Source organism: Choloepus didactylus, chromosome X (genome assembly GCF_015220235.1).
Source record: "Choloepus didactylus isolate mChoDid1 chromosome X, mChoDid1.pri, whole genome shotgun sequence".
NCBI lineage: Eukaryota > Metazoa > Chordata > Mammalia > Pilosa > Megalonychidae > Choloepus > Choloepus didactylus.
In genome coordinates this window covers 112,735,888-112,760,754 of record NC_051334.1, presented here as the reverse complement: position 1 = coordinate 112,760,754, position 24,867 = coordinate 112,735,888, and the positions used below count along the sequence as shown (strand labels likewise).

At 41.2% G+C, this 24,867-nt stretch overlaps 2 protein-coding genes across 2 annotated transcripts in view; both read left to right on the top strand.

The window, feature by feature from the left end:
- BTK (Bruton tyrosine kinase) overlaps positions 1 to 5,974 on the top strand; it is a 37,244-nt gene extending 31,270 nt beyond the window's left edge. Inside the window, exons 14-19 of the mRNA XM_037821935.1 lie at positions 358 to 529; positions 1,048 to 1,264; positions 2,103 to 2,167; positions 2,806 to 2,924; positions 3,451 to 3,608; positions 5,464 to 5,974. Coding sequence (XP_037677863.1) covers positions 358 to 529; positions 1,048 to 1,264; positions 2,103 to 2,167; positions 2,806 to 2,924; positions 3,451 to 3,608; positions 5,464 to 5,535 — 803 coding nt within the window. The 3' untranslated portion in view covers positions 5,536 to 5,974. The remainder of the gene's footprint in view (positions 1 to 357; positions 530 to 1,047; positions 1,265 to 2,102; positions 2,168 to 2,805; positions 2,925 to 3,450; positions 3,609 to 5,463) is intronic.
- A 707-nt stretch (positions 5,975 to 6,681) lies between these two features.
- On the top strand, positions 6,682 to 9,372 carry TIMM8A (translocase of inner mitochondrial membrane 8A). The gene is made up of 2 exons (XM_037821574.1): positions 6,682 to 6,911; positions 8,336 to 9,372. The coding sequence occupies exons 1-2, from the start codon at positions 6,780 to 6,782 to the stop codon at positions 8,495 to 8,497; spliced, it is 294 nt and encodes a 97-aa protein (XP_037677502.1). The 5' UTR covers positions 6,682 to 6,779; the 3' UTR covers positions 8,498 to 9,372.
- Positions 9,373 to 24,867: the final 15,495 nt, after the last annotated feature.

Below are 24,867 nucleotides of genomic sequence, written 5' to 3'. Positions count from 1 at the left end.
GCACCAGCTACCTCAAGGAAGGTCAAAACAGAGATAAGCAAAGATGTTTAATGGTTTATCTCCTTCTAGTGGCTCCTACTGGGACTGCAAAAATGTAGGCTCATAAAGTGATTTGGAGATGTTGCCTAGTCCATGTTTCCTGTCTTATGACTTCTACCTAAAATTCCCAGATTCCTCCAACTAGTAACCTATCCAACCTGTCTGTGAGACTTACCCATGAGCAAAGATTTATTAGTTTTCCTGAGAAGTTCCTTTTTTACAAGTGCCCTATTCCTACCCCCAGTAGGGATTCTTATCTATTGTAGTAATTATACATACATGACAAAAAAGATTCACACCAAGGTTTTGTTGTTATAGGATCATGGGAGATTGATCCAAAGGACCTGACATTCTTGAAGGAGCTGGGGACTGGACAATTTGGAGTAGTGAAGTATGGGAAATGGAGAGGCCAGTATGATGTGGCCATCAAAATGATCAGAGAAGGCTCCATGTCTGAGGATGAGTTCATTGAAGAAGCTAAAGTCATGATGTGAGTGAGAACCCAAACTCAACTCTCAATCCAGTTGCTGGAGTCTAGTAATTACCAGGACAACTCACTGTGGTTTAAGGTGACTTACAGTGAGAAAGTTTTGGGACCAGGGCCTGAGGTCAACCTTTGTTTTGTGGGAGTCCTAACTTCTAAGGTAATCATTTCTCTGCCTTAGATATTGGTTGAGAATTGTGTTGATCATGGGTGTGTACCATTTCCTTAGCATTTGGGATAGAGTAGAAAATGAGACTGTCAAAAGAAAGACTGATTCTAATTTAGTCTTAGTGTTCATTCAGCCCTGGACTGGTTTCCTGCTCTATTGATGGACTCCAAATCCCTGCTTACATTCACGGTTAAGCACTTGGGGTTCGAAGTGGGAAGGAGGGAAGTTATTTTGCTATTATGGTCCCTAATCTGGTGCTCTACTCCTAGGTCAACCCCTTTCCTCCCCAGCCCCTTTATGAGTAGTATATAGAGTCAGAAGAAGAGGACTGGTTCGTTGCCTCTCTCTCCTGTAGGAATCTTTCCCATGAGAAGCTGGTGCAGTTGTATGGCGTATGTACCAAACAGCGCCCCATCTTCATCATCACTGAGTACATGGCCAATGGCTGCCTCCTGAACTACCTGAGGGAGATGCGCCACCGCTTCCAGACTCAGCAGCTACTGGAGATGTGCAAGGATGTCTGTGAAGCCATGGAATACCTGGAATCAAAGCAGTTCCTTCACCGAGACCTGGTGGGACCTCAGGAGGATTGGCCTGGGGCCAAGGGCTGAGGGTGTGGAAGCAGCAGTAAAAGATATATCATATACTGATGGGGAGGGTTACAGGTGCCATTATTTAAGTTTTATCTAGAAAGTACTAAAAGTAAGTTTGCCTCTGTCCCAGTGGGTGCATTTGGTCCATTTGTTTGTGTGTGTGTATGTGTGTGTTTAAATGATTATGTATTGGAAAACATTTAAAAAGAGATATTTCACATTTAAAAAATGGAACGTCCAACTTTTCTTGAAAATCTGGACCATCTTGTAACACTGAGCCTATCTCCTCACAGGCTATGCTAACAGTCAACTGAACCTGAGGAGCCTCCTTTAGACCAGGCGTGTGCTCCCCAGTTTCCTGCAATCTCCACCCACCCCACTTAACTCTTTTGCTTTGCCTGCCTGGCCCCTAGAGGCATCTGAGTTTGTGCCCTTATTTGTTTCAGGCAGTTCAAGGCTCAAATTGCCCCTTGTTCCACTGGCAGAAAAGCAGGGGGGAAAAAAAGCTTCTCTTCCTTTTCCCCCTAATTAGCTCAGCACTCATTGAAGGAATTGGTGTCACAGAATTGCCCATGTGAATGAACTCATTCTGCATGTCCTCCCTGCTTTACTTATGACTACAGAGCAGGTTGCTTTACATGTGGCAAAAATGCATCAAAACTTCCTAGTGGCATCAGCTGACTCCTATTAGGTGGCAGAATGTCTGTAGTTGAAAGAGATGAGGCTTCCCTGGCTTCATTCTGCTGGTGGGCAGAAGCTTTGTGCCTTTAATCTGTATGCCAGGGACAGAGTCTCACTTGGATCTATTGCGCTACAGGCTGCTCGAAACTGTTTGGTAAACGATCAAGGAGTTGTTAAAGTATCTGACTTCGGCCTGTCCAGGTGAGTATGCCTATTTCATCTTTCCCTTTAAATGTAAAAGTAGCACAGTACAAACATGAGCAGGCATTATAGTTTTTATTCTGTCCCTTTCTTTTTTTCTCTCATTTTTGTGTGTTCCACCATCTCTTGATCCCTCTTCTTCCTCTGAATTATTTAATTCACTTCCCTCATCTTTTCATTTTATTGTTATAACCCTCTCCTTTCTCCCTTTATCTTTGCCCGATGTCTTTTTGGCTATCTTCCCAATACCTTATCTTGATCTGTTAATCCTGTTGACCTTACCCATCCACTCTTCTTTCCTACTTAGTCTAATTTCCACCGGCAACTGAAGAATACAAGGAAGGGAAGTAGAAGAGCAGAGAAAGGAAAGGGGGATGGGAAAAAGAGGAAGGGAGCAACTGTTAGATCTTATTTGGCTCCATTCTTCCTATAGCCATTTTGTCAACCAGGAAAGCTAAATTAGGTATGAAAAACAGGAAAATTTAAAAAAAAATTGTGAAAGACACTGACTGGGTAGCAGAGCCTTTTGAGAAAGCTTGTAAACATGTTTGGGCAGCTTTTGCAACTGTGCCAAGAAAATTTAAGCAAATATCAAGCTCACCAAACCCAAACTATAACAAGTCTTGAATCCCTTGCAGGTATGTCCTGGATGATGAATACACAAGCTCAGTAGGCTCCAAATTTCCAGTTCGGTGGTCTCCACCAGAAGTCCTTATGTATAGCAAGTTCAGCAGCAAATCTGACATTTGGGCTTTTGGTGAGTGGATAAGATTCTACAGATTACACAGCTCAAAGGAAGAGGAATGCAATGGGAAAATGCACAGTTTGCAGCCTGTGCAGAGAGACTTATTTGTTCCTGCTCTCATTCATTGAATCCTTAGGGAATGCCTATGAAATGTCAGGTACTGCAAGGTTTGCTGGGGATAAAAACAGTAAACTAGATATGGTCCCTGCCTTCTTAGAATTTACAATATATTGGAGGAAAGAAACAATTCATTCACTATTGGACATTTCTGAATGCTGATCATGCAGCAGAGACTGCCAGACCCTATAACTACAAAGACACATAAAATGCTGTCCCTCCTCTAGATGAGCTGATAGTCTAGTGCAGCCCTTATCACAATCCAGTGCGGTCAGAACTAAAGCAGACATTTGTACAAAGTGCAAAAAAGCCCAGAGGGTGTGACAGCTGATTCTGATCTTTGAGGCTGTTCTAGAAGGACTAGGGCCCCTATTACCCAAAAGACTGAAAAACAACTAAGTACATTTTTCCCCCTTTCTAGGGGTTTTGATGTGGGAAATTTACTCTCTGGGGAAGATGCCATATGAGAGATTTACTAACAGTGAGACTGCTGAACACATTGCCCAAGGCCTACGTCTCTACAGGCCTCATCTGGCTTCAGAGAGGGTATATACCATTATGTACAGCTGCTGGCATGAGGTAAGGGTTTTATTGCAACCTCTTCAATCATTTCCTTGAATCTACTTTCCCATGTAACCTTCCTAGCACCCAACCTCCTCTCTCCATAGCTGCAGGCCAGCTGGGCAAACTGATAGCTGTGCACATTGCCTTACTCCAGACTGCACCCCACATCCTCTGATAGCCCCAGGCTTTCCCAGGCTCACCCCAAGTCTCACTATAGTATCATTAGAAGACCCCAATACCAACTCAGTTTTAGGGAGAGCCGGTGTTGTAAAGCCATGTCACCTAGCATAAGCAGGCTGCCAAAGGCACACAGACAAGTGTATAGACATTAGGAAAGAAAAAATTCAAGTTTGTGTTCATTCATTTGGAAGCCATTGGCCCTTCTTTCTTCTACTTTATTAGCTGCCAACTTCTTCTGGCTGAGGTCCTAAGTGAGGTATTTTGTTTTTGTTTTTCTATTTTTTTAACCCTAGGCCTTAAAGAGAACTAAAATAGGTAGTACTTTAGAAAACAATAGATGGCACCTTGTGGAATATGTGGGTGGATGTGGTATTTGGGAAATAAGGAGCCTGACCTACCATTACTAAAATGCTTCACTACCTTTACCCTGGGTTCTTCCAGAGGTGCTGTCTCCACTTTTCAGTAGATCCTTGGCCACCTTAATTTGGCAACCTAAATCTCTCATAGGAAATCAATGCCCAGCTCTTAGTTCTGCCCCACTAAACCTATGGAAAGATAGTGCCCCACAAGCACATATGTGAATCTGGAGCCCTCCTGATGAGGTGAAAAGTGGTGATTTAGATTCAGAGCATGGCTCCTTTCCCTGGAACAAATGACAGAGGTCACAAAGAAAGTGTGGAGAAAGGAGCCATTTCCCTTCTCTCTCCTGTGTGATGCAGGATTAAGGGTGACTGGCTATGCTCTCTCACAACTAGGGCATCCTCACTCTGCTATTTCAGATGGTATTTTTCCCCAGCCTGTTTCAAGTAGTGGCTCACAAACCTGGATGCATATCAGAATCCCTGGGGAACTCTTAAAAGTACAGATTACTGGGCCTCATCCCCAGAGATCCTGGGACCCAGAGTGGGACCCAGAATCTGTTTTTAAACTTCCCAGGAAATTCTGATACTTAGCAAAGTCTGAGAACCACTGATTCAAAATACCAAGGAATTGCTGACCCTTTTGTTCTGACAGATTGAGACCATTTTGGAATGAGTGTGCCCTGAACCACCAAATATCCCAGGGGCCTAATGACAATGGCTGTCAAAAAGAGCCTAAGTCTGGAGGCCAGACAGTAATAAAAGGTCCCAGATCCCCAGGAACCCTGCCCAGCGTAGGCCCATGGTTTTGAAATGTTAATCCCTTTGTTAACTTTGGATACTGGGTGATAGAAACAATGTTTAAAGTGAAACCAAAAAATCTCACAATTTATAGGATTTCAGTTCTGTTGACCTCTTAAACTTGTTTGGTGGCCATTTTTCATTTGAGGATCCAAAATAAGAATGCATTGGTGTACAATTATGTAATGAACTTGCCCTCAGTTTTAATCAGTATACTTGTCAATTATAATCTGCAAATTGTTCTTTTTTTAAAAAAAAAACATTTTATTCTGGTAACATATACAACTCAAAATTAACCATTTTAAAGTCAAATTGTTCTTAATACACTTATAACCTGAGTTATTAAAGATGTAAATTGCACAAGGACTTTACGGCAAGCCTATATTTCTTTTCCTATGTTTTGGTAATCGACAGGGTATGCTGCTGGACTTAGAGTATTATTTAATAAACATTTGCTGCTTAATCACGGCACTTTGCTTGAACTCTGGATTCTAGCCCGCTGTAACACTCTACTTTTTCTTTGGTCTTAGAAAGCAGATGAACGTCCTACGTTCAAAATTCTTCTCAGCAACATTCTAGATGTCATGGACGAAGAATCCTGAGCTTACCAATAAACTTCTTGGTTCCACTCCTCTCCAAGTCCCAATTTTGCTTTATTTGAGGAAATTCCAGGCTTTCAGTCCCTGGGGGCTTTGTGCTCCTACTGAATACACAAAGGCCCCTCTCTACATCTAGGAATGCCTTTCTTCTTTGGTTCCCTGGGATAGTGCCTTCTGAGCAAAGGCCAAGGTATTATTTTTGCCTGGTATTGCCCTCCAGAGAGGAAACGTCCCAAGAGTATTGAGACGGACTGAATTTTGGATGGAAACATTTTGGGGGAGGGCTGTAAATAGCCTCAAAAGGGGTCCAACCTCTCTTTGGGTAGGCGTTAGAGCTGGGGTAGGGCTGGGGGACAGAATATGGCAAGAATAAAGCTGTGTCATAAAAATGGGAGGGGAGGGTGTTTTTGATACAATAAAATTACTAGAAAGCATGAAGGTCTCTGCTGTCTCGATTAATCATGCAAGCTCCTGAAGCGCCGTGTCTCAGTATTCCAGAAAACTATTATGTGGCATTGGCTTGATATAGTCCTGCTTTGAGAACTCTACAGGATCTTCGCCATTTAACCCCTCTAGCCCTCGGAAAATTCTGCCTCTGAATCAAAAGATGGATTCACAAGCCAAAGCACAGTGCCTGGCACACAGTAGACATGAAATATTTGACTGAATCTGAAAAGTTGGAGACAAACTCTGCCAGAGCCTCATTTCACTGTCTCAGGAGAGAGACACTCCATCAAAGAACCAGGGCCAAGGGCCCAGGATGCCGTAGGGAACTAAAGAGGTGAGCAGTCCGGGCGATTGCACCACCCTGGTAACTGGGAAAGCGCGGGCCAATTTAGAAGCGGGTAGGGGCGGAGCGGTTGGGCCCGCCAGGAACAGGCCACGTGATCTGAAGTAACTTCCTTTTATTTTATGATTTTATATTATCTTTGGAAGTAACTTCCTGACGGCGCCACAGCGCTGAGCTGCACGTCGTGAGGCGCACAAAAGGTGCCGCGGCGGAGCTACGGGAAGGAACTCGGACGCCCGACACCAGACGCCATACCCCATCCCCCTGCAAGGGAGCGCCCAGGCTGGGGACGCGGGAAGCCTGCCAGGCAGACTCCCGAGCCCCGCCTTGCGCCGACGCAGTGAGCTCATGGGGCGGTCCCTGAGCCGGCGGGTTGTGGTTCCGGTTCCGTCGCGGAGACACGCGAAGGTCGGCGAGTTGATGCCGAGTCGGTCTCGGCCCGCGTGGTCGCGCTGGGATGGATTCCTCCTCGTCTTCCTCCGCGGCGGGTTTGGGCTCCGTGGATCCGCAGTTGCAGCATTTTATCGAGGTGGAGACACAGAAGCAGCGCTTTCAGCAGCTGGTGCACCAGATGACTGAACTTTGTTGGGTGAGGATCCTGGGGCTGGGACCTGGACACTGTAACCTGCTTTCCGTCGGGGATCCGGGAGGGGGAGGAGAGGGGCCCCGGCAGCACTACTTGGTTTCTTCAGGTTCCTCAGGCCGAGCCGGAAAGAAGGGTGACTCCATTTCTCAAGGGATTGTCACGCCGGACCTCAGCTTTGTTGGTGCGGAGGAGTGGGGATCCGAGAAAACTTATGCCGCGGTCCCACCCAACACTTTGAGGCACCTGAGGGAGAAGCTGCCTAATGCTGGTCGCCAAGATTGATCATAGAACCCAGTACTGGGATTTTATTTTTGGAAGCCGAGTCCCAGGGAGTCAGTGAATCTGCTCTTTGTGGACTCCTCAGGGTTTACCTTGATCACCCAGTTGCTCTAACCCTGCCCCGTGAGAAATGAATGCTCTAGCCCACCATGAAAGTGGTTTAATCTCTCCCAAACATACACTTATTTGCCTTCTTGTTGGTTGTTGTGTAATAACCAAGCTGTTTCCGGTTTGAAGGTTAGGAACGTAGTATTCCCTGTAAGGGGACTTTGGCAAAAGGGTGGAAGGCATTTGCAGCTTAGGATCAAAGTGTTCTGGCTGCCAAGGACAGCGTACTGCCCTCCCTTGGCATACACAACACAGAATTCAGAGGCCAAGGATAAATTTCCCTTGGAATTGGAGAGTCTGAGGCTTGTATACACAGCAGAGAATAATGAAGGAAATTCATTTAAACCACTTGAACTATATATAGTAATTCCTTTCCATAGTCCCTTTCCCATAAACTTACGGTATTGCTGAACCATGACCCTGAACAAATGCTTACTTAACTTTTGTCTGCCTTAGAATAGAGTACTTTGACTCTGTTAAACTCTGTGATTCTTTACATTTTGGCCAGGAGGGGGTGTGATTAAGGACTACTGTAAGAATCTGTAGCTATGGACCCTTTAGGAAAATTCAACACTTTTCCATTCGTTTTGACTTAAGTCAAAAATGGCTAAGTAGATAAGGTTACAAAATCTCAGGTCATAGGTTTTGTTCTCTCTGGTAGGTTGTAGGTTGTCTTGATGCAATGGTTTATCCTTTTACCTTTTATTATGTAGGCAATGTGAAGGTATTTAATGAAAGCAACATTGTGGAGTTAATAACCAAATTCAGTGAATTCACTTGTATTTTGCCATTTTTCTTGCTTTGTTATATCTCAGCTCCACCACTTTCTGGCCCTATGACTTTTGGCAAAGTATCTGTACCACGGTTTACATCTTTGTAAAATGAAGACTAAAAATAGCATGTCTTCCGTAGAGTTGTGGAAAATTTCTTGACACGTTAAACTGCCAAATGTTAACTGTTAACATAGATATGATTTTTGGGTGAAGTTCTTCCTCTAAGCACAAGTTCCCTTTGTGATTCTTTTAACTTGTCCTGAACAGGAGAAGTGCATGGACAAGCCTGGGCCAAAGTTGGACAGTCGGGCTGAGGCCTGTTTTGTGAACTGCGTTGAGCGCTTCATTGATACAAGCCAATTCATCTTGAATCGACTGGAACAGACCCAGAAATCCAAGCCAGTCTTCTCAGAAAGCCTTTCTGATTGATTTTGGCATTACCTCGTTGGAAAAGGAAGGTAGTTAAAGAAATGAAGAGCTGTTGATGGGACGGTTGAAGAAAAGGCTACAGGGAGATTGGTTCCTACCTTTTATCACTCTTGGGACATCCTGTCATCTGAGCATGAACAGAGACCAATTATTTTTGTGTGGGGTTTGAGGGTCATATATGTATTTGGTTGTGTTTTTTAATGCTAATCTTGTGAAAAATAATTGACAGATGAATGGAAAACTATTAGATGCATATTACTGTATGTGGGACTGTGCTTTTCTCTAAGTCCCATTAGCTGCCTCCTGTAATTTGACAATGGGACTACATAGGTAACAGCTGCCATTTGTGTGGATTCATTTCCGATTTCAGGGGAGATCGGTACACATCTTTGTGTGTGTCACAAAGGGCAGTGGTGGCGGGAGAGTAATTTGGTACTGTAACTATAGGCCTCATTATCTAGTGTTTGACTATCAGTGCTGGAAAAAATCTATGGAGTGTTCAAACTGTACACCTCAGCTTTCTAGTTTATCTCCCTCTCCTATACTATGATTTACTTAAAAACCTATGTAAAGTATGGTCTCTGGAGGCAGTACAGGCCACCTGTGAGTCTAGAGGCCTTTAGTTAATAAGGGATCTAGGCAATAAACATAATTCTCATTACTAGACTGCCACAAGAAGAAGTTAACTTACCCTGTATTTCAGGGTACAAAAAATTCAAAGATGTTCCTAAATTAGTTGTGAAGATTTAGGCCAGTCAAAAACTTAACAGTGGTTTCAGGTAGAGGTGCATGCCTAATGTTAATCAGTATAGATTCCATTTACTGCATTCTTTCCATCACCAAAATAAAAGCTTCTACAAGATACAACTCTGTGATTGAGAAGGCTTTCTATTTTTATTGTCACTTGCACCCTTGAGAGATTTGGTGTGGGCTGCTTCCAAGGCTGAAATTTTGTCAATCTGGGTACCTTCCCTGTGTAAGGCACAGCATGGTATTCCAGGGATCCCTGACCTTTTTGTGAGAAAAGAGAATCTTGAGATGAGATGGGGAGGGAAGGAATTCAGTGCTGACAGTCAAGTCCCTGAATGCAATAGAGGAGGTTGTGTTGACTGGATTCCCCTCTTACTTCAAATCCTAGTAGACTGAAGTATAGACCTGACATGGAATTACTTTTTGGAAGCCTCTATGGCAAATCCATGAAAGTTGGGGAAGTATATATTTCTAGAAGCCTCAAGTGCCTGTTTAGCTTTTCCCTATAGAGGCACTTAGAAGGAAATGTTTTAAAAAAATGACTAAAAGGCGATTCAACAAACATTTGAATGTTTACTCTGCCAAGCACTGCTTTTGGTGCCAGGGATTCAAAAGTGCAAAAAACAAAGTCACTGCCCTTGGGGAGCTTATGTTCTAGTGACGAGAAACAGGCAATAAACATATAAATAAATCAATATAATAAAAGCCATGGAGAAAAAGCAGAATAAGGGTATTAGGGAAGGGGGGGCGTGCTGTAAGATGGTTAGAGAAGGCCTCTTGGGAAGATGGCATCTCGGCAGAGACCTGAAAGAATCTAAGTGACCAAGCTATATGGGTATCTTGGGGAAGAACATTTCAGGCAGATGTAACAGCAAGTCCAGAGGCCCCAAGGTGGGAGAGTGCATGCCATGTAGAACAGTCAAAAGTAAGGTAAGAAATGAAGTCGGAGAAATGTGTGTGAGACGGATCAGGGCTGGGGTGCATGTGCACTTATCTTGGAGGGCCTTGTAGGCCATCGGAAGAACTTTTGGCTTTTACCAATCAAGATGGGGAGTCATTTGAGTGTGTTTTAGCAGACTAGTGATGTGATACAACAAGTTTTAGGAGGGTCTGGCTGCTGTTTGGAGAACATGCACATGGTAAAATAGTAGCAGTAGTGGTAGTAATAAAAAACAATGGCATTTTGAAGTCCCAGAGAAATCAGGCTCTTAGGGATTAGTGTTCAGAACTTAGAGAGAAAGCCCTCATTTCAAATAGGAAAGGTAGCAAACTCAAGACTTAACTGTAAAACAAAAGGGTTGGATCAGCAAACTCTTCCTGAAATGAAATCTTACTTAGAAGCTGAAAATATAAGATAGAAAAGCAAAGCTGCTCTGGTGGGGGCTGGGGGTGGTGGTATCTGGAGCCCTGCCTGCTGTTCTCTCTTCACCTACCCACACCCTCTAGTGGTGCCTAAAGCACTGTCTTAGAACCTCTATGGGTTTTTTTAAGCATACTGTGAAAACAAACCAGACTATCCCTCAAGTTCCCTGCTGATGAGTCCTTTTTTTTAATTCAATTTTATTGAGATATATTCACATACCATGCAGTCATACAAAGCATACATTCAATTGTTCACAGTACCACTATATAGTTGTGTGTTCATCACCAAAATTAATTTTTGACATTTTCGTTACCACACAAACAAAAACAATAAGAATAAAAACCAAAGTGAAAAAGAGCAACCAAAGTAAAAAGGAACACTGGGTGCCTTCTTTTTTCTCCCCCCCACCCCCACTTTTCTACTCCTCCATCTATAAACTGGACAAAGGGAAGTGTGGTCCATATGGCTTTCCCAATCACATTGTCACCCCTCATAAGCTACATTTTTATACAGTCGTCTTCAAGATTCAAGGGTTCTGGTTGTAGTTTGATAGTATCAGGTATTTACTGCTAGCTATTCCAATTCATTAGAACCTAAAAAGGGTTGTCTATATTGTGCGTAAGAGTGCCCACCAGAGTGACCTCTCGGCTCCTTTCGGAATCTCTCTGCCACTGAAGCTTATTTCATTTCCTTTCACATTCCCCTTTTGGTCAAGAAGATGTTCTCTATTAACGATGCCAGGTCTAGATTCCTCCCCAGGAGTCATATTCCACATTGCCAGGGAGATTTATTCCCTTGGGTGTCAGATCCCACATTGGGGTGGGGGCAGTGATTTCACCTGCCAAGTTGCCTGTTGATGAGTCCTTGAACTGACATTAGGGATAACAGATCTAAGGAAACCAAGCCAGAACTTCATATTTATTTATGATAAACAAAGCTCCATAAGGAGTTTGATTTTCAAAAATCAATAAGCCCTATATAGCTTTTACATGGAATAATAGAATGCAGTCAGTGGCCCTTTTGAATAAAACTGATTTTCCCCCATATCAATAATGAAAAATCTTAGCTAGGGAGATTTTTTTAATCATATTTTTTATTGTAGAATATTACATATACATAAAAGTGATTATAAGTGCAATTTAACAAGTACTTAGCAAGTATCAAATAATATAGATTACAATTCCACATTTCAGTTATTTATTATGAAATATATATACAAAAAGATAATATCTTTCAAAGTATGATTTAACAAGTAGATATATAGGAAATTTCCAAAGTTATTATGAGTTATAGTATCATAGTTTCAGTTATTTCCTTATTGTGAAATCTAACATACATACAAAAAGTATAACTTTCAAACTACAATTTAACAAGTAGCTATAGGACAAATTTCAAAGGAAGCTATGGGTTACAGTTCCACCATTTCAGTTCTTTCCTTCTAACTATTCTAATATCCTAGCAACCAAGAAAGAAAATTATATAAAGATTTACTATTCATAATCCTTTGTTAAATTCCATCTTGTCTGTTGCTACCCCTTCCTCTAGTTGAATCACTTTCCTAATCTTCAGAGATGTCTCCCCTTGTCTTTTTTTAACTTTATTTATAAAAAATTTAAAAAAACATTTCAAATAAAACAAAACAAATGAATAAGAAAAACAACCTAAAATAACTACATTGCTTCCAGCATGTCCCTACCATACCCCAAGAAAATTAACAAACCATAGTCATTCCTGAGCATTCCCATATCATTAAGATTACCCTCAGTAACTTATCTGTTCTTATTAGATTATTGTTCCCCCTTTAATAGTTGCTGTCTATCTCTAGGTCCCCTACATTCTACAATATAAAAACATTTATTTTACATATTTCACAGGGTTCACATTAGTAGTAATGTACAGTATCTCTTTGTGTCTGGCTTATTTCACTCAGCATTATGTCTTCAAGATTCATCCATGTTGTCATATGTTTCACGACCTCGTTCCTTCTTACTGCTGCACAGTATTCCATCGTGTGTATACACCACATTTTGTTTATCCACTCCTCTGTTGAAGGACACTTGGATTGTGTCCATCTCTTGGCAATTGTGAACAAAGCTGCTATGAATATCGGTGTGCAAATATCTGTTCATGTCATTGCTTTCAGATCTTCTGGGTATATACCGAGAAGTGCAATTGCTGGATCGAAGGGTACCTCGATATCTAGTTTTTTAAGGAAACTCCAGACTGTCTTCCACAGTGACTGTACCATTATACAGTCCCACCAGCAATGAATAAGAGTTCCAATTCTCCACATCCTCTCCAGCATTTATAGTTTCCTGTTTGTTTAATAGCTAGGGAGATTTTATTCCAAAAACCATGGAATAGTGCTTTTCTTAAGATGCTTCATACTCTCCTTCAACCTCATTTTTGTTGGCATCTTCTGGACTTAGATGGAAAAACATTTTGCGTCCTTCATCTTCAATACATGGAGCAGTAAGGGCATCGTTTAAGTTTGTTGATGTCAAGTCATAGGGCAACAGGTCAGGATCAAGAGAGACATCTTGAAAGGCATGGAGAAAATAAGCCAAGAGCTAAGGTAAGGAAACCACGGATAGTACCAATAACATTGTTGAGGTCCCTTGAAAAGAATGGCAGAGCAGATCATGACAGCAGTAGTGTAAAGGACATAATACATGGGAAATGAGTACAGAGGTACTGAAAACATCCAAGGCTCTGTTCAGATAGTTTGAATGCTTATGCAAATCACAAGACAAATTCAAGAGTATCCAGCCCAGAGCTGGTTTTGTGATTGACATTCCTAAAAATAGCTGTTTCAAGGCAATGCCCAAACCTTTGACCCATGACACAGAAAATGAGCCAACAGAAGAGCAGATAAGAATATACACCAGGATGTTACTCTGGTCATAGTGTGGTCCCACTAAGAAAATAAGAAAGGTGGAAGTGACCATTATTCACAGGGCAAAAAGGATGAATCCTGTGATAAAAAGAAAAAGAATCACTATTTTTTTTTTTTTTTTTAAGGTTTGGTACTTTATTTTTTTTTTTTAATCTTCATTTTATTGAGATATAGTCACATACCATGCAGTCATACAAAACAAATTGTACTTTCGATTGTTTACAGTACCATTACACAGTTGTACATTCATCACCTAAATCAATCCCTGACACCTTCATTAGCACACACACAAAAATAACAAGAATAATAATTAGAGTGAAAAAGAGCAATTGAAGTAAAAAAGAACACTGGGTACCTTTGTCTGTTTGTTTCCTTCCCTTATTTTTCTACTCATCCATCCATAAACCAGACAAAGTGGAGTGTGGTCCTTATGGCTTTCCCAATCCCATTGTCACCCCTCATAAGCTACATTTATATACAACTGTCTTCGAGATTCATAGCTTCTGGGTTGTAGTTTGATAGTTTCAGGTATCCACCACCAGCTACCCCAATTCTTTGGAACCTAAAAAGGGTTGTCTAAAGTGTGCGTAAGGGTGCCCACCAGAGTGACCTCTCGGCTCCTTTTGGAATCTCTCTGCCACTGAAGCTTATTTCATTTCCTTTCACATCCCCCTTTTGGTCAAGAAGATGTTCTCCGTCCCACGATGCCGGGTATACATTCCTCCCCGGGAGTCATATTCCACGTTGCCAGGGAGATTCACTCCCCTGGGTGTCTGATCCCACGTAGGGGGGAGGGCAGTGATTTCACCTTTCAAGTTGGCTTAGCCAGAGAGAGAGGGCCACATCTGAGCAACAAAGAGGCATTCGGGAGGAGGCTCTTAGGCACAACCATGGGGAGGCCTAGCCTCTCCTTTGCAGCAACCGTCTTCCCAAGGGTAAAACTTATGGTAGAGGGCTCAACCCATCAAACCACCAGTCCCCTATGTCTGTGGTCATGTTAGCAACCATGGAGGTGGGGTAGGCCAATACCCCTGCATTCTCCACAGGCTCCTCAAGGGGGCACTACATCTTTTTTTTTTCCTTGTTTTTCTTTTTTTTTTTTTTTAACTTTCCCTTCTTTTTTTTTTTTTAAATCTTCATTTTATTGAGATATATTCACATACCACGCAGTCATACAAAACAAATCGTACTTTCGATTGTTTACAGTACCATTACATAGTTGTACATTCATCACCTAAATCAATCCCTGACACCTTCATTAGCACACACACAAAAATAACAAGAATAATAATTAGAGTGAAAAAGAACAATTGAAGTAAAAAAGAACGCTGGGTACCTTTGTCTGTGTGTTTCCTTCCCCTATTTTTCTACTCATCCATCCATAAACTAGACAAAGTGGAGTGTGGTCCTTATGGCTTTCCCAATCCCATTGTCACCCCTCATAAGCTACATTTTTATACAACTGTCTTCGAGATTCATGGGTTCTGGGTTGTAGTTTGATAGTTTCAGGTATCCACCACCAGCTACCCCAATTCTTTGGAACCTAAAAAGGGTCGTCTAAATTGTGCATAAGAGTGCCCACCAGAGTGACCTCTCGGCTCCTTTTGGAATCTCTCTGCCACTGAAGCTTATTTCATTTCCTTTCACATCCCCCTTTTGGTCAAGAAGATGTTCTCCGTCCCACGATGCCGGGTCTACATTCCTCCCCGAGAGTCATATTCCACGTTGCTAGGGAGATTCACTCCCCTGGGTGTCTGATTCCACGTAGGGGGGAGGGCAGTGATTTCACCTTTCAAGTTGGCTTAGCCAGAGAGAGAGGGCCACATCTGAGCAACAAAGAGGCATTCGGGAGGAGGCTCTTAGGCACAACCATAGGGATGCCTAGCCTCTCCTTTGCAGCAACCGTCTTCCCAAGGGTAAAACTTATGGTAGAGGGCTCAACCCATCAAACCACCAGTCCCCTATGTCTGTGGTCATGCCAGCAACCATCGAGGTGGGGCAGGCGAACACCCCTGCATTCTCCACAGGCTCCTCAAGGGGGCACTACATCTTTTTTTTTTCCCTTGTTTTTTTTTTTTTTTTTTTAACTTTCCCTTCCTTTTTAAATCAACTGTATGAAAAAAAAGTTAAAAAGGAAACAAACATACAATAAAAGAACATTTCAAAGAGACCATAACAAGGGAGTAAGAAAAAGACAACTAACCTAAGATAACTGCTTAACTTCCAACATGTTCCTACTTTACCCCAAGAAAGTTACATAATATAGCAACATTTCTGTGAACTTGTTCCTACTATATCCATCAGAAATTAACAGACCATAGTCATTCCTGGGCATCCCCAGAACGTTAAATAGCTTATCTGTTCTTCTTGGGTTATTGTTCCCCCTTCCTTAATTGCTCTCTAATGCTAGTTCCCCTACATTCTACATTATAAACCATTTGTTTTACATTTTTCAAAGTTCACATTAGTGGTAGCATATAATATTTCTCTTTTTGTGCCTGGCTTATTTCGCTCAGCATTATGTCTTCAAGGTTCATCCATGTTGTCATATGTTTCACGAGATCGTTCCTTCTTACTGCTGTGTAGTATTCCATCGTGTGTATATACCACATTTTATTTATCCACTCATCTGTTGAAGGACATTTGGGTTGTTTCCATCTTTTGGCAATTGTGAATAATGCTGCTATGAACATTGGCGTGCAGATATCTGTTCGTGTCACAGCTTTCCGACCTTCCGGGTATATACCGAGAAGTGCAATCGCTGGATCGAATGGTAACTCTATATCTAGTTTTCTAAGGAACTGCCAGACTGACTTCCAGAGTGGCTGAACCATTATACAGTCCCACCAACAATGAATAAGAGTTCCAATTTCTCCACATCCCCTCTAGCATTTGTAGTTTCCTGTTTGTTTAATGGCAGCCATTCTAACCGGTGTTAGATGGTATCTCATTGTGGTCTTAATTTGCATCTCTCTAATAGCTAGTGAAGCTGAACATTTTTTCATGTGTTTCTTGGCCATTTGTATTTCCTCTTCAGAGAACTGTCTTTTCATATCTTTTGCCCATTTTATAATTGGGCTGTCTGTACTATTGTCATTGAGTTGTAGGATTTCTTTATATATGCAAGATATCAGTCTTTTGTCAGATACATGGTTTCCAAAAATTTTTTCCCATTGAGTTGGCTGCCTCTTTACCTTTTGAGAAATTCCTTTGAGGTGCAGAAACTTCTAAGCTTGAGGAGTTCCCATTTATCTATTTTCTCTTTTGTTGCTTGTGCTTTGGGTGTAAAGTCTAGGAAGTGGCCGCCTAATACAAGGTCTTGAAGATGTTTTCCTACATTATCTTCTAGGAGTTTTATGGTACTTTCTTTTATATTGAGATCTTTGGTCCATTTTGAATTAATTTTTGTGTAGGGGGTGAGGTAGGGGTCCTCTTTCATTCTTTTGGATATGGATATCCAACTCTCCCAGCCCCATTTGTTGAAAAGACCATTATCGCTCAGTTCAGTGACTTTGGGGGCCTTATCAAAGATCAGTCGGCCATAGATCTGAGGGTCTATCTCTGAATTCTCAATTCGATTCCATTGATCTATATGTCTATCTTTGTGCCAGTACCATGCTGTTTTGGTAACTGTGGCTTTATAATAAGCTTCAAAGTCAGGGAGAGTAAGTCCTCCCACTTCGTTTTTCTTTTTTAGAGTGTCTTTAGCAATTCGAGGCATCTTCCCTTTCCAAATAAATTTGATAACTAGCTTTTCCAAGTCTGCAAAGTAGGTTGTTGGAATTTTGATTGGGATTGCATTGAATCTGTAGATGAGTTTGGGTAGAATTGACATCTTAATGACATTTAGCCTTCCTATCCATGAACATGGAATATTTTTCCATCTTTTAAGGTCCCCTTCTATTTCTTTTAGTAGAGTTATGTAGTTTTCTTTGTATAGGTCTTTTACATCTTTGGTTAAGTTTATTCCTAGGTACTTGATTTTTTTAGTTGCTATTGAAAATGGTATCTTTTTCTTGAGTGTCTCTTCAGTTTGTTCATTTCTAGCATATAGAAACATTACTGACTTATGTGCATTAATCTTGTATCCCGCTACTTTGCTAAATTTGTTTATTAGCTCTAGTAGCTGTATCGTCGATTTCTCAGGGTTTTCTAGATATAAGATCATATCATCTGCAAACAATGACAGTTTTACTTCTTCTTTTCCAATTTGGATGCCTTTTATTTCTTTGTCTTCCCGGATTGCCCTGGCTAGCACTTCCAGCACAATGTTGAATAAGAGTGGTGACAGCGGGCATCCTTGTCTTGTTCCTGATCTTAGAGGGAAGGCTTTCAGTCTCTCACCATTGAGTACTATGCTGGCTGTGGGTTTTTCATATATGCTCTTTATCATGTTGAGGAAGTTTCCTTCAATTCCTACCTTTTGAAGTGTTTTTATCAAAAAGGAATGTTGGATTTTGTCAAATGCTTTTTCAGCATCTATTGAGATGATCAATTGATTTTTCCCTTTTGACTTGTTAATGTGTTGTAATACATTGATTGATTTTCTTATGTTGAACCATCCTTGCATGCCTGGAATGAACCCCACTTGGTCATGGTGTATGATTTTTTTAATGTGTCTTTGGATTCGATTTGCAAGTATTTTGTTGAGGATTTTTGCATCTATATTTATTAGGGAGATTGGCCGGTAGTTTTCCTTTTTTGTAGCATCTTTGCCTGGTTTTGGTATTAGACTGATGTTAGCTTCATAAAATGAGTTAGGTAGTGTTCCATTTTCTTCAATGTTTTGAAAGAGTTTGAGTAAGATTGGTGTCAGTTCTTTCTGGAAAGTTTGGTAGAATTCCCCTGTGAAGCCATCTGGCCCTGGGCATTTATTTGTGGGAAGATTTTTGATGACTGATTGGATCTCTTTCCTTGTGATGGGTTGGTTGAGGTCTTCTATTTCTTCTCTGGTCAGTCTAGGTTGTTCATATGTTTCCAGGAAATTGTCCATTTCTTCTACATTGTCCAGTTTGTTGCCATACAGTTGTTCATAATATCCTCTTATAATTTTTTTAATTTCTTCAGGATCTGCAGTTATGTCACCTTTTTCATTCATTATTTTGTTTATATGGGTCTTCTCTCTTTTTGATTTTGTCAGTCTAGCTAGGGGCTTCTCAATCTTGTTGATCTTCTCAAAGAACCAACTTTTGGTGATATTTATCCTCTCTATTGTTTTTTTGTTCTCTATGTCATTTATTTCTGCTTTAATCCTTGTTATTTCTTTTCTTCTACTTGGTTTAGGATTGGTTTGCTGTTCATTTTCTAGCTTCTTCAGTTGATCCATTAGTTCTTTGATTTTGGCTCTTTCTTCCTTTTTAATATATGCGTTTAGTGCTATAAATTTCCCCCTCAGCACTGCTTTTGCTGCATCCCATAGGTTTTGGTATGTTGTGTTCTCATTTTCATTCGTCTCTATATATTTAGCAATTTCTCTTGCTATTTCTTCTTTAACCCACTGATTGTTTAGGAGTGTGTTGTTTAACCTCCAGGTATTTGTGAATTTTCTAAGTCTCTGATGGTTATTGACTTCTAATTGTATTCCATTGTGGTCAGAGAATGTGCTTTGAATAATTTCAATCTTTTTAAATTTATTGAGGCTTGTTTTATGTCTCAGCATATGATCTATTCTGGAGAAAGTTCCGTGAGCACTAGAAAAGTATGTGTATCCTGGTGATTTGGGATGTAATGTCCTGTATATGTCTGTTAAATCTAATTCATTTATCAGATTGTTTAGGTTTTCAATTTCCTTATTGGTCTTCTGTCTGGTTGATCTATCTATAGGAGAGAGTGATGTGTTGAAGTCTCCCACAATTATTGTGGAAACATCAATTGCTTCCTTTAGTTTTGCCAGTGTTTCTCTCATGTATTTTGTGGCACCTTGATTGGGTGCATAGACATTTACGATTGTTATTTCTTCTTGCTGAATTGCCCCTTTTATTAGTATGTAGTGGCCTTCTTTGTCTCTCAAAACATCCCTGCATTTGAAGTCTATTTTATCTGAGATTAATATTGCTACACCTGCTTTCTTTTGGCTGTAGCTTGCATGAAATATTTTTTTCCATCCTTTCACTTTCAGTTTCTTTGTGTCCCTGTGTCTAAGATGAGTCTCTTGTATGCAACATATTGATGGTTCATTTTTTTTAATCCATTCTGCGAATCTATATCTTTTAATTGGGGAGTTTAATCTATTTACATTCAACGTTATAACCGTGAAGGCATTTCTTGAATCAGCCATCTTATCCTTTGGTTTACGTTTGTCATATTTTTCCCCTCTCTCTATTAATATCCTTTATTGTACCCATACCGAATCTCTTTAGTACTGAACCTTTCTCCAAGTCTCTCTGTCCTTTCTTTGTTTCTCTGTCTGTAGGGCTCCCTTTAGTATCTCCAGTAGGGCAGGTCTCTTGTTAGCAAATTCTCTCAGCATTTGTTTGTCTGTGAAAAATTTAAGCTCTCCCTCAAATTTGAAGGAGAGCTTTGCTGAATAAAGTATTCTTGGCTCGAAATTTTTCTCACTCAGAATTTTAAATATATCGTGCCACTGCCTTCTTGCCTCCATGGTGGCTGCTGAGTAGTCACTACTTAGTCTTATGCTGTTCCCTTTGTATGTGGTGAATTGCTTTTCTCTTGCTGCTTTCAGAACTTGCTCCTTCTCTTCTGTGTTTGACAGTGTGATCAGAATATGTCTCGGAGTGGGTTTATTTGGATTTATTCTATTTGGAGTTCGCTGAGGATTTATGATTTGTGTATTTATCTTGTTTAGAAGATTTAGGAAGTTTTCCCCAACAATTTCTTTGAATACTCTTCCTAGACCTTTACCCTTTTCTTCCCCTTCTGGGACACCAATGAGTCTTATATTTGGACGTTTCATATTATCTATCATATCCCTGAGGTCCATTTCGATTTTTTCAATTTTTTTCCCCATTCTTTCTTTTATGCTTTCATTTTCCATTCTGTCATCTTCGAGGTCACTGATTCGTTGTTCAACTTCCTCTAGTCTTGTACTATGAGTGTCCAGAATCTTTTTAATTTGGTCAACAGTTTCTTTAATTTCCATAAGATCATCCATTTTTTTATTTAGTCTTGCAATGTCTTCTTTATGCTCTTATAGGGTCTTCTTGATCTCCTTTGTATCCCGTGCTATGGTCTCATTGTTCATCTTTAGTTCTTTGAGTAGCTGCTCTAGGTGCTGTGTCTCTTCTGGTCTTTTGATTTGGGTGCTTGGGCTTGGGTTATCCATATCGTCTGTTTTTTTCATATGCTTTATAATTTTCTGTTGTTTTTGGCCTCGTGGCATTTGCTGAACTTGATAGGGTTCTTTTAGGATTTGTAGACCAATTGAAGTCCTTATCTCTAATTTATCAGATCTACAGCTTCGTGGAGTACACTTTCTCTAACTAACCAGCAGGTGGCATCCACGAGCCACCTGTTCTCCACAAGCCAGTTCTCCCCTGCTTAGCCTTTTTGGTGAGTGGGGGAGGGAGTCTTGTGGGGTCCAATTGGTGTACCAAGCTTGCGTGTGTAGTTGGTGTTGCCTGCCCTGTATGTGGGGCGTGTTTCTGGGCAGTCAGGGAGGGGGGTGGCCCTAACAATCTAATCTCCCTGGTGATCCTAGAGTTTTAAAGCTGCTGCAATAGTCTAATCCTTCAGTTCAGTACTGCCACAGTTTGTCTCTGCCACTGACCCACAAGTCCTTGGTATTGGCATATGGCTCCTGAGACTTGTAAGTGGGCCCCTCTTCCAGGCTGTGCACCCCGGGTCCTCTGTTGAGGGATGACTGTGCTATGTCACAGGTGAGTGCCGTCCCCCCAGGGAAGTTCTGGGCTGCTGGGCTGTGTAGGGAGGCTCCCAGTCTGCTGAAATGATGGCTGAATGGGGCTTTGTTAATTCACACTGCTCTACCTTCCCAACTCTGGGACAATCAGCTGAGGTTGCAGGGAAGGCTAATGTCCACGCCCAGTTTTGTGGTGTGTGCCTGTTATTTGAAGCACTTCCGTCACACTGGGTTGTCTGGGGCAGCTCTGGGCTATGGGGCTGGCGATGGGCAGGAGTGTTTCCTGTCCACCAGGATGATGGCTGTGAGCGGACACCCCCCTTTTCTTGGGAAGTTGTGGTGTTTAGTGAATTTTCTCAGCCACTGGATTATTGGCTTTTGTCTCAGAGCTCTCTTAGTTCTGCTCTTGACTTGACCTGCCCAAATTGCAAGTCTTTGAAGCTTTCTGCATTGGGCTTCTTAGAGTAATTGTTTTAGAAAAAGAAAAAAGGATTAAAAATAAATAAATAAATAAATAAAGGGCCCTCCTCAGAGATCTAATGGGTTATTGAAATGCTAAGAGACAAAGCAACCAGGGCCATTAAGGAAAGGTCCACAGGGCAGAGAGATCAGCTTTTCTTTGGGATTTGCATATGCGCCTCAGGGCCTGAGCTCTGCCCTTCCCCTTTCTTTGTTCACCAGAACTCCAAAAATCCTCCGCTTTTATTTTGGAGTTTTTCGTGTTGTTTTTTTTCTATGCTTGTCTCCTCTCTGCTGGGCTGGCTGCTCTCAGATTCTCTGGTGTCTGCTCTCAATCTATCTATGGTTGGAGTTTGGATCAGCAGAATGGGTTTCCGATAAGGGCTGCCACTGCAGTTCTCCCTTCTCTTTCCCGGAGCTGACAGCCCCTCCTCCCCCGGGACTGAGCCTGGCAGGGAGGGGCGCGGGTCCCCTGGCCGCAAAAACTTACAGATTTCGCTGATCTCAGCAGTTCCACGTTTTCATGAGTGTTGTATGAAGTATGCCCAAAGTCAGATTGGTCTGTGGTGTCCAGTCCACGCAGTTCCTGGCTTTCTACCTACTTTTCTGGAGGAGTAACTAAAACATACAGCTCACCAGTCCGCCATCTTGCCCTGCCTCAGAATTACTATTTTTGAACTTAAATAAGAAATGTTAAAGCCATTCGACAATTAAACCATTACATTCTTTGACACCTTAACAAGTAAGCAGCATTTGAGCAAATAGCCATTTAACCTATGAACTAAGAAAAACTGCATGGTATAGCTGAAGCTATATCTTGTAAAGATCATTTCCAAAAAGGTAAAGACATACCACTGAACTGCACACTTGAAAGTGGTTAAAATGGAAAATTTTGACTTGTAAGTTTGTTAACTACAATAAAAAGTTTTAAAAAAGCCAAACCCTACGTGGTATCATTATGGCAGTTTCTGCTACATAGAGATACCAGAACTCAGGTGTAATGAGCAGGGGCTCCAGATAAACCAAAGGGCCAACAGAATTTTGAGATGTATCTGCAACATAATGATAATCATAGCTATGCTTTATTGATGACATGCATACTAGTTGCTCATATTGTACTAAGTATTTTACATGGATCATCTTTTTAAAATTCTTACAATAACTATGAGAGAAGAACTACTATTACTGTGCCCATTTTACAGATGGAGAAGCTGAGACTCAGAGAAAAGAAACTTATACAATGTTACACAGCTAATAAGTAGTAGAACTGGAATTTGTGCCCAGGCAATTTGTGTCCAGAGCTCAAAGTCTGAACTACTATACTAAACTGCCTCCTAATGTATTTATTTATTTTTTTTTTTAAATCATCATTTTATTGAGATATATTCACATACCACGCAGTCATACAAAACAAATTGTACTTTCGATTGTTTACAGTACCATTACATAGTTGTACATTCATCACCTAAATCAATCCCTGACACCTTCATTAGCACACACACAAAAATAACAAGAATAATAATTAGAGTGAAAAAGAGCAATTGAAGTAAAAAAGAACACTGGGTACCTTTGTCTGTCTGTTTCCCTCCCCTACTTTTCTACACATCCATCCATAAACTAGACAAAGTGGTGTTTGGTCCTTATGGCTTTCCCAATCCCATTGTCACCCCTCATAAGCTACATTTTTATACAACTGTCTTCGAGATTCATGGGTTCTGGGTTGTAGTTTGATAGTTTCAGGTATCCACCACCAGCTACCCCAATTCTTTAGAACCTAAAAAGGGTTGTCTAAAGTGTGCATAAGAGTGCCCACCAGAGTGACCTCTCAGCTCCTTTTGGAATCTCTCTGCCACTGAAGCTTATTTCATTTCCTTTCACATCCCCCTTTTGGTCAAGAAGATGTTCTCCGTCCCATGGTGCCAGGTCTACATTCCTCCCTGGGAGTCATATTCCACGTTGCCAGGGAGATTCACTTCCCTGGGTGTCTGATCCCACGTAGGGGGGGAGGGCAGTGATTTCACCTTTCAAGTTGGCTTAGCCAGAGAGAGAGGGCCACATCTGAGCAACAAAGAGGCATTCAGGAGGAGATTCTTAGGCACAAATACAGGGAGGCCTAGCCTCTCCTTTGCAGCAACCGTCTTCCCAAGGGTAAAACTTATGGTAGAGGGCTCAACCCATCAAACCACCAGTCCCCTATGTCTGTGGTCATGTTAGCAACCATGGAGGTGGGGTAGGCGAATACCCCTGCATTCTCCACAGGCTCCTCAAGGGGGCACAACATCTTTTTTTTTTTTTTTTTTTCCCCTTGTTTGTCTTTTTTTTTTTTTTTTTTTTTTTTTTAACTTTCCCTACTTTTTTCAAATCACCTCTATGAAAAAAAAAGTTAAAAAGAAAACAAACATACAATAAAAGAGCATTTCAAAGAGACCATAGCAAGGGAGTAAGAAAAAGACAACTAACCTAAGATAACTGCTTAACTTCCAACATGTTCCTACTTTACCCCAAGAAAGTTACATAATATAGCAACATTTCAGTGAACTTGTTCCTACTACAACCATCAGAAATTAACAGACCATAGTCATTTCTGGGCATCCCCAGAACGTTAAATAGCTTATCTGTTCTTCCTGGATTATTGTTCCCCCTTCCTTAATTGCTCTCTACTGCTAGTTCCCCTACATTCTACATTATAAACCATTTGTTTTACATTTTTCAAAGTTCACATTAGTGGTAGCATATAATATTTCTCTTTTTGTGCCTGGCTTATTTCGCTCAGCATTATGTCTTCAAGGTTCATCCATGTTGTCATATGTTTCACCAGATCGTTCCTTCTTACTGCCGCGTAGTATTCCATCGTGTGTATATACCACATTTTATTTATCCACTCATCTGTTGAAGGACATTTGGGTTGTTTCCATCTCTTGGCAATTGTGAATAATGCTGCTATGAACATTGGCGTGCAGATATCTGTTCGTGTCACTGCTTTCCGATCTTCCGGGTATATACCGAGGAGTGCAATCGCTGGATCGAATGGTAGCTCTATATCTAGTTTTCTAAGGAACTGCCAGACTGACTTCCAGAGTGGCTGA

Coding starts and splice junctions, on each gene's coding strand:
- TIMM8A (XM_037821574.1), top strand. CDS start 6,780: ATGGATTCCTCCTCGTCTTCCTCCGCGGCGGGTTTGGGCTCCGTGGAT. Junction 6,912..8,335: donor AGATGACTGAACTTTGTTGG/GTGAGGATCCTG, acceptor TGTCCTGAACAG/GAGAAGTGCATGGACAAGCC.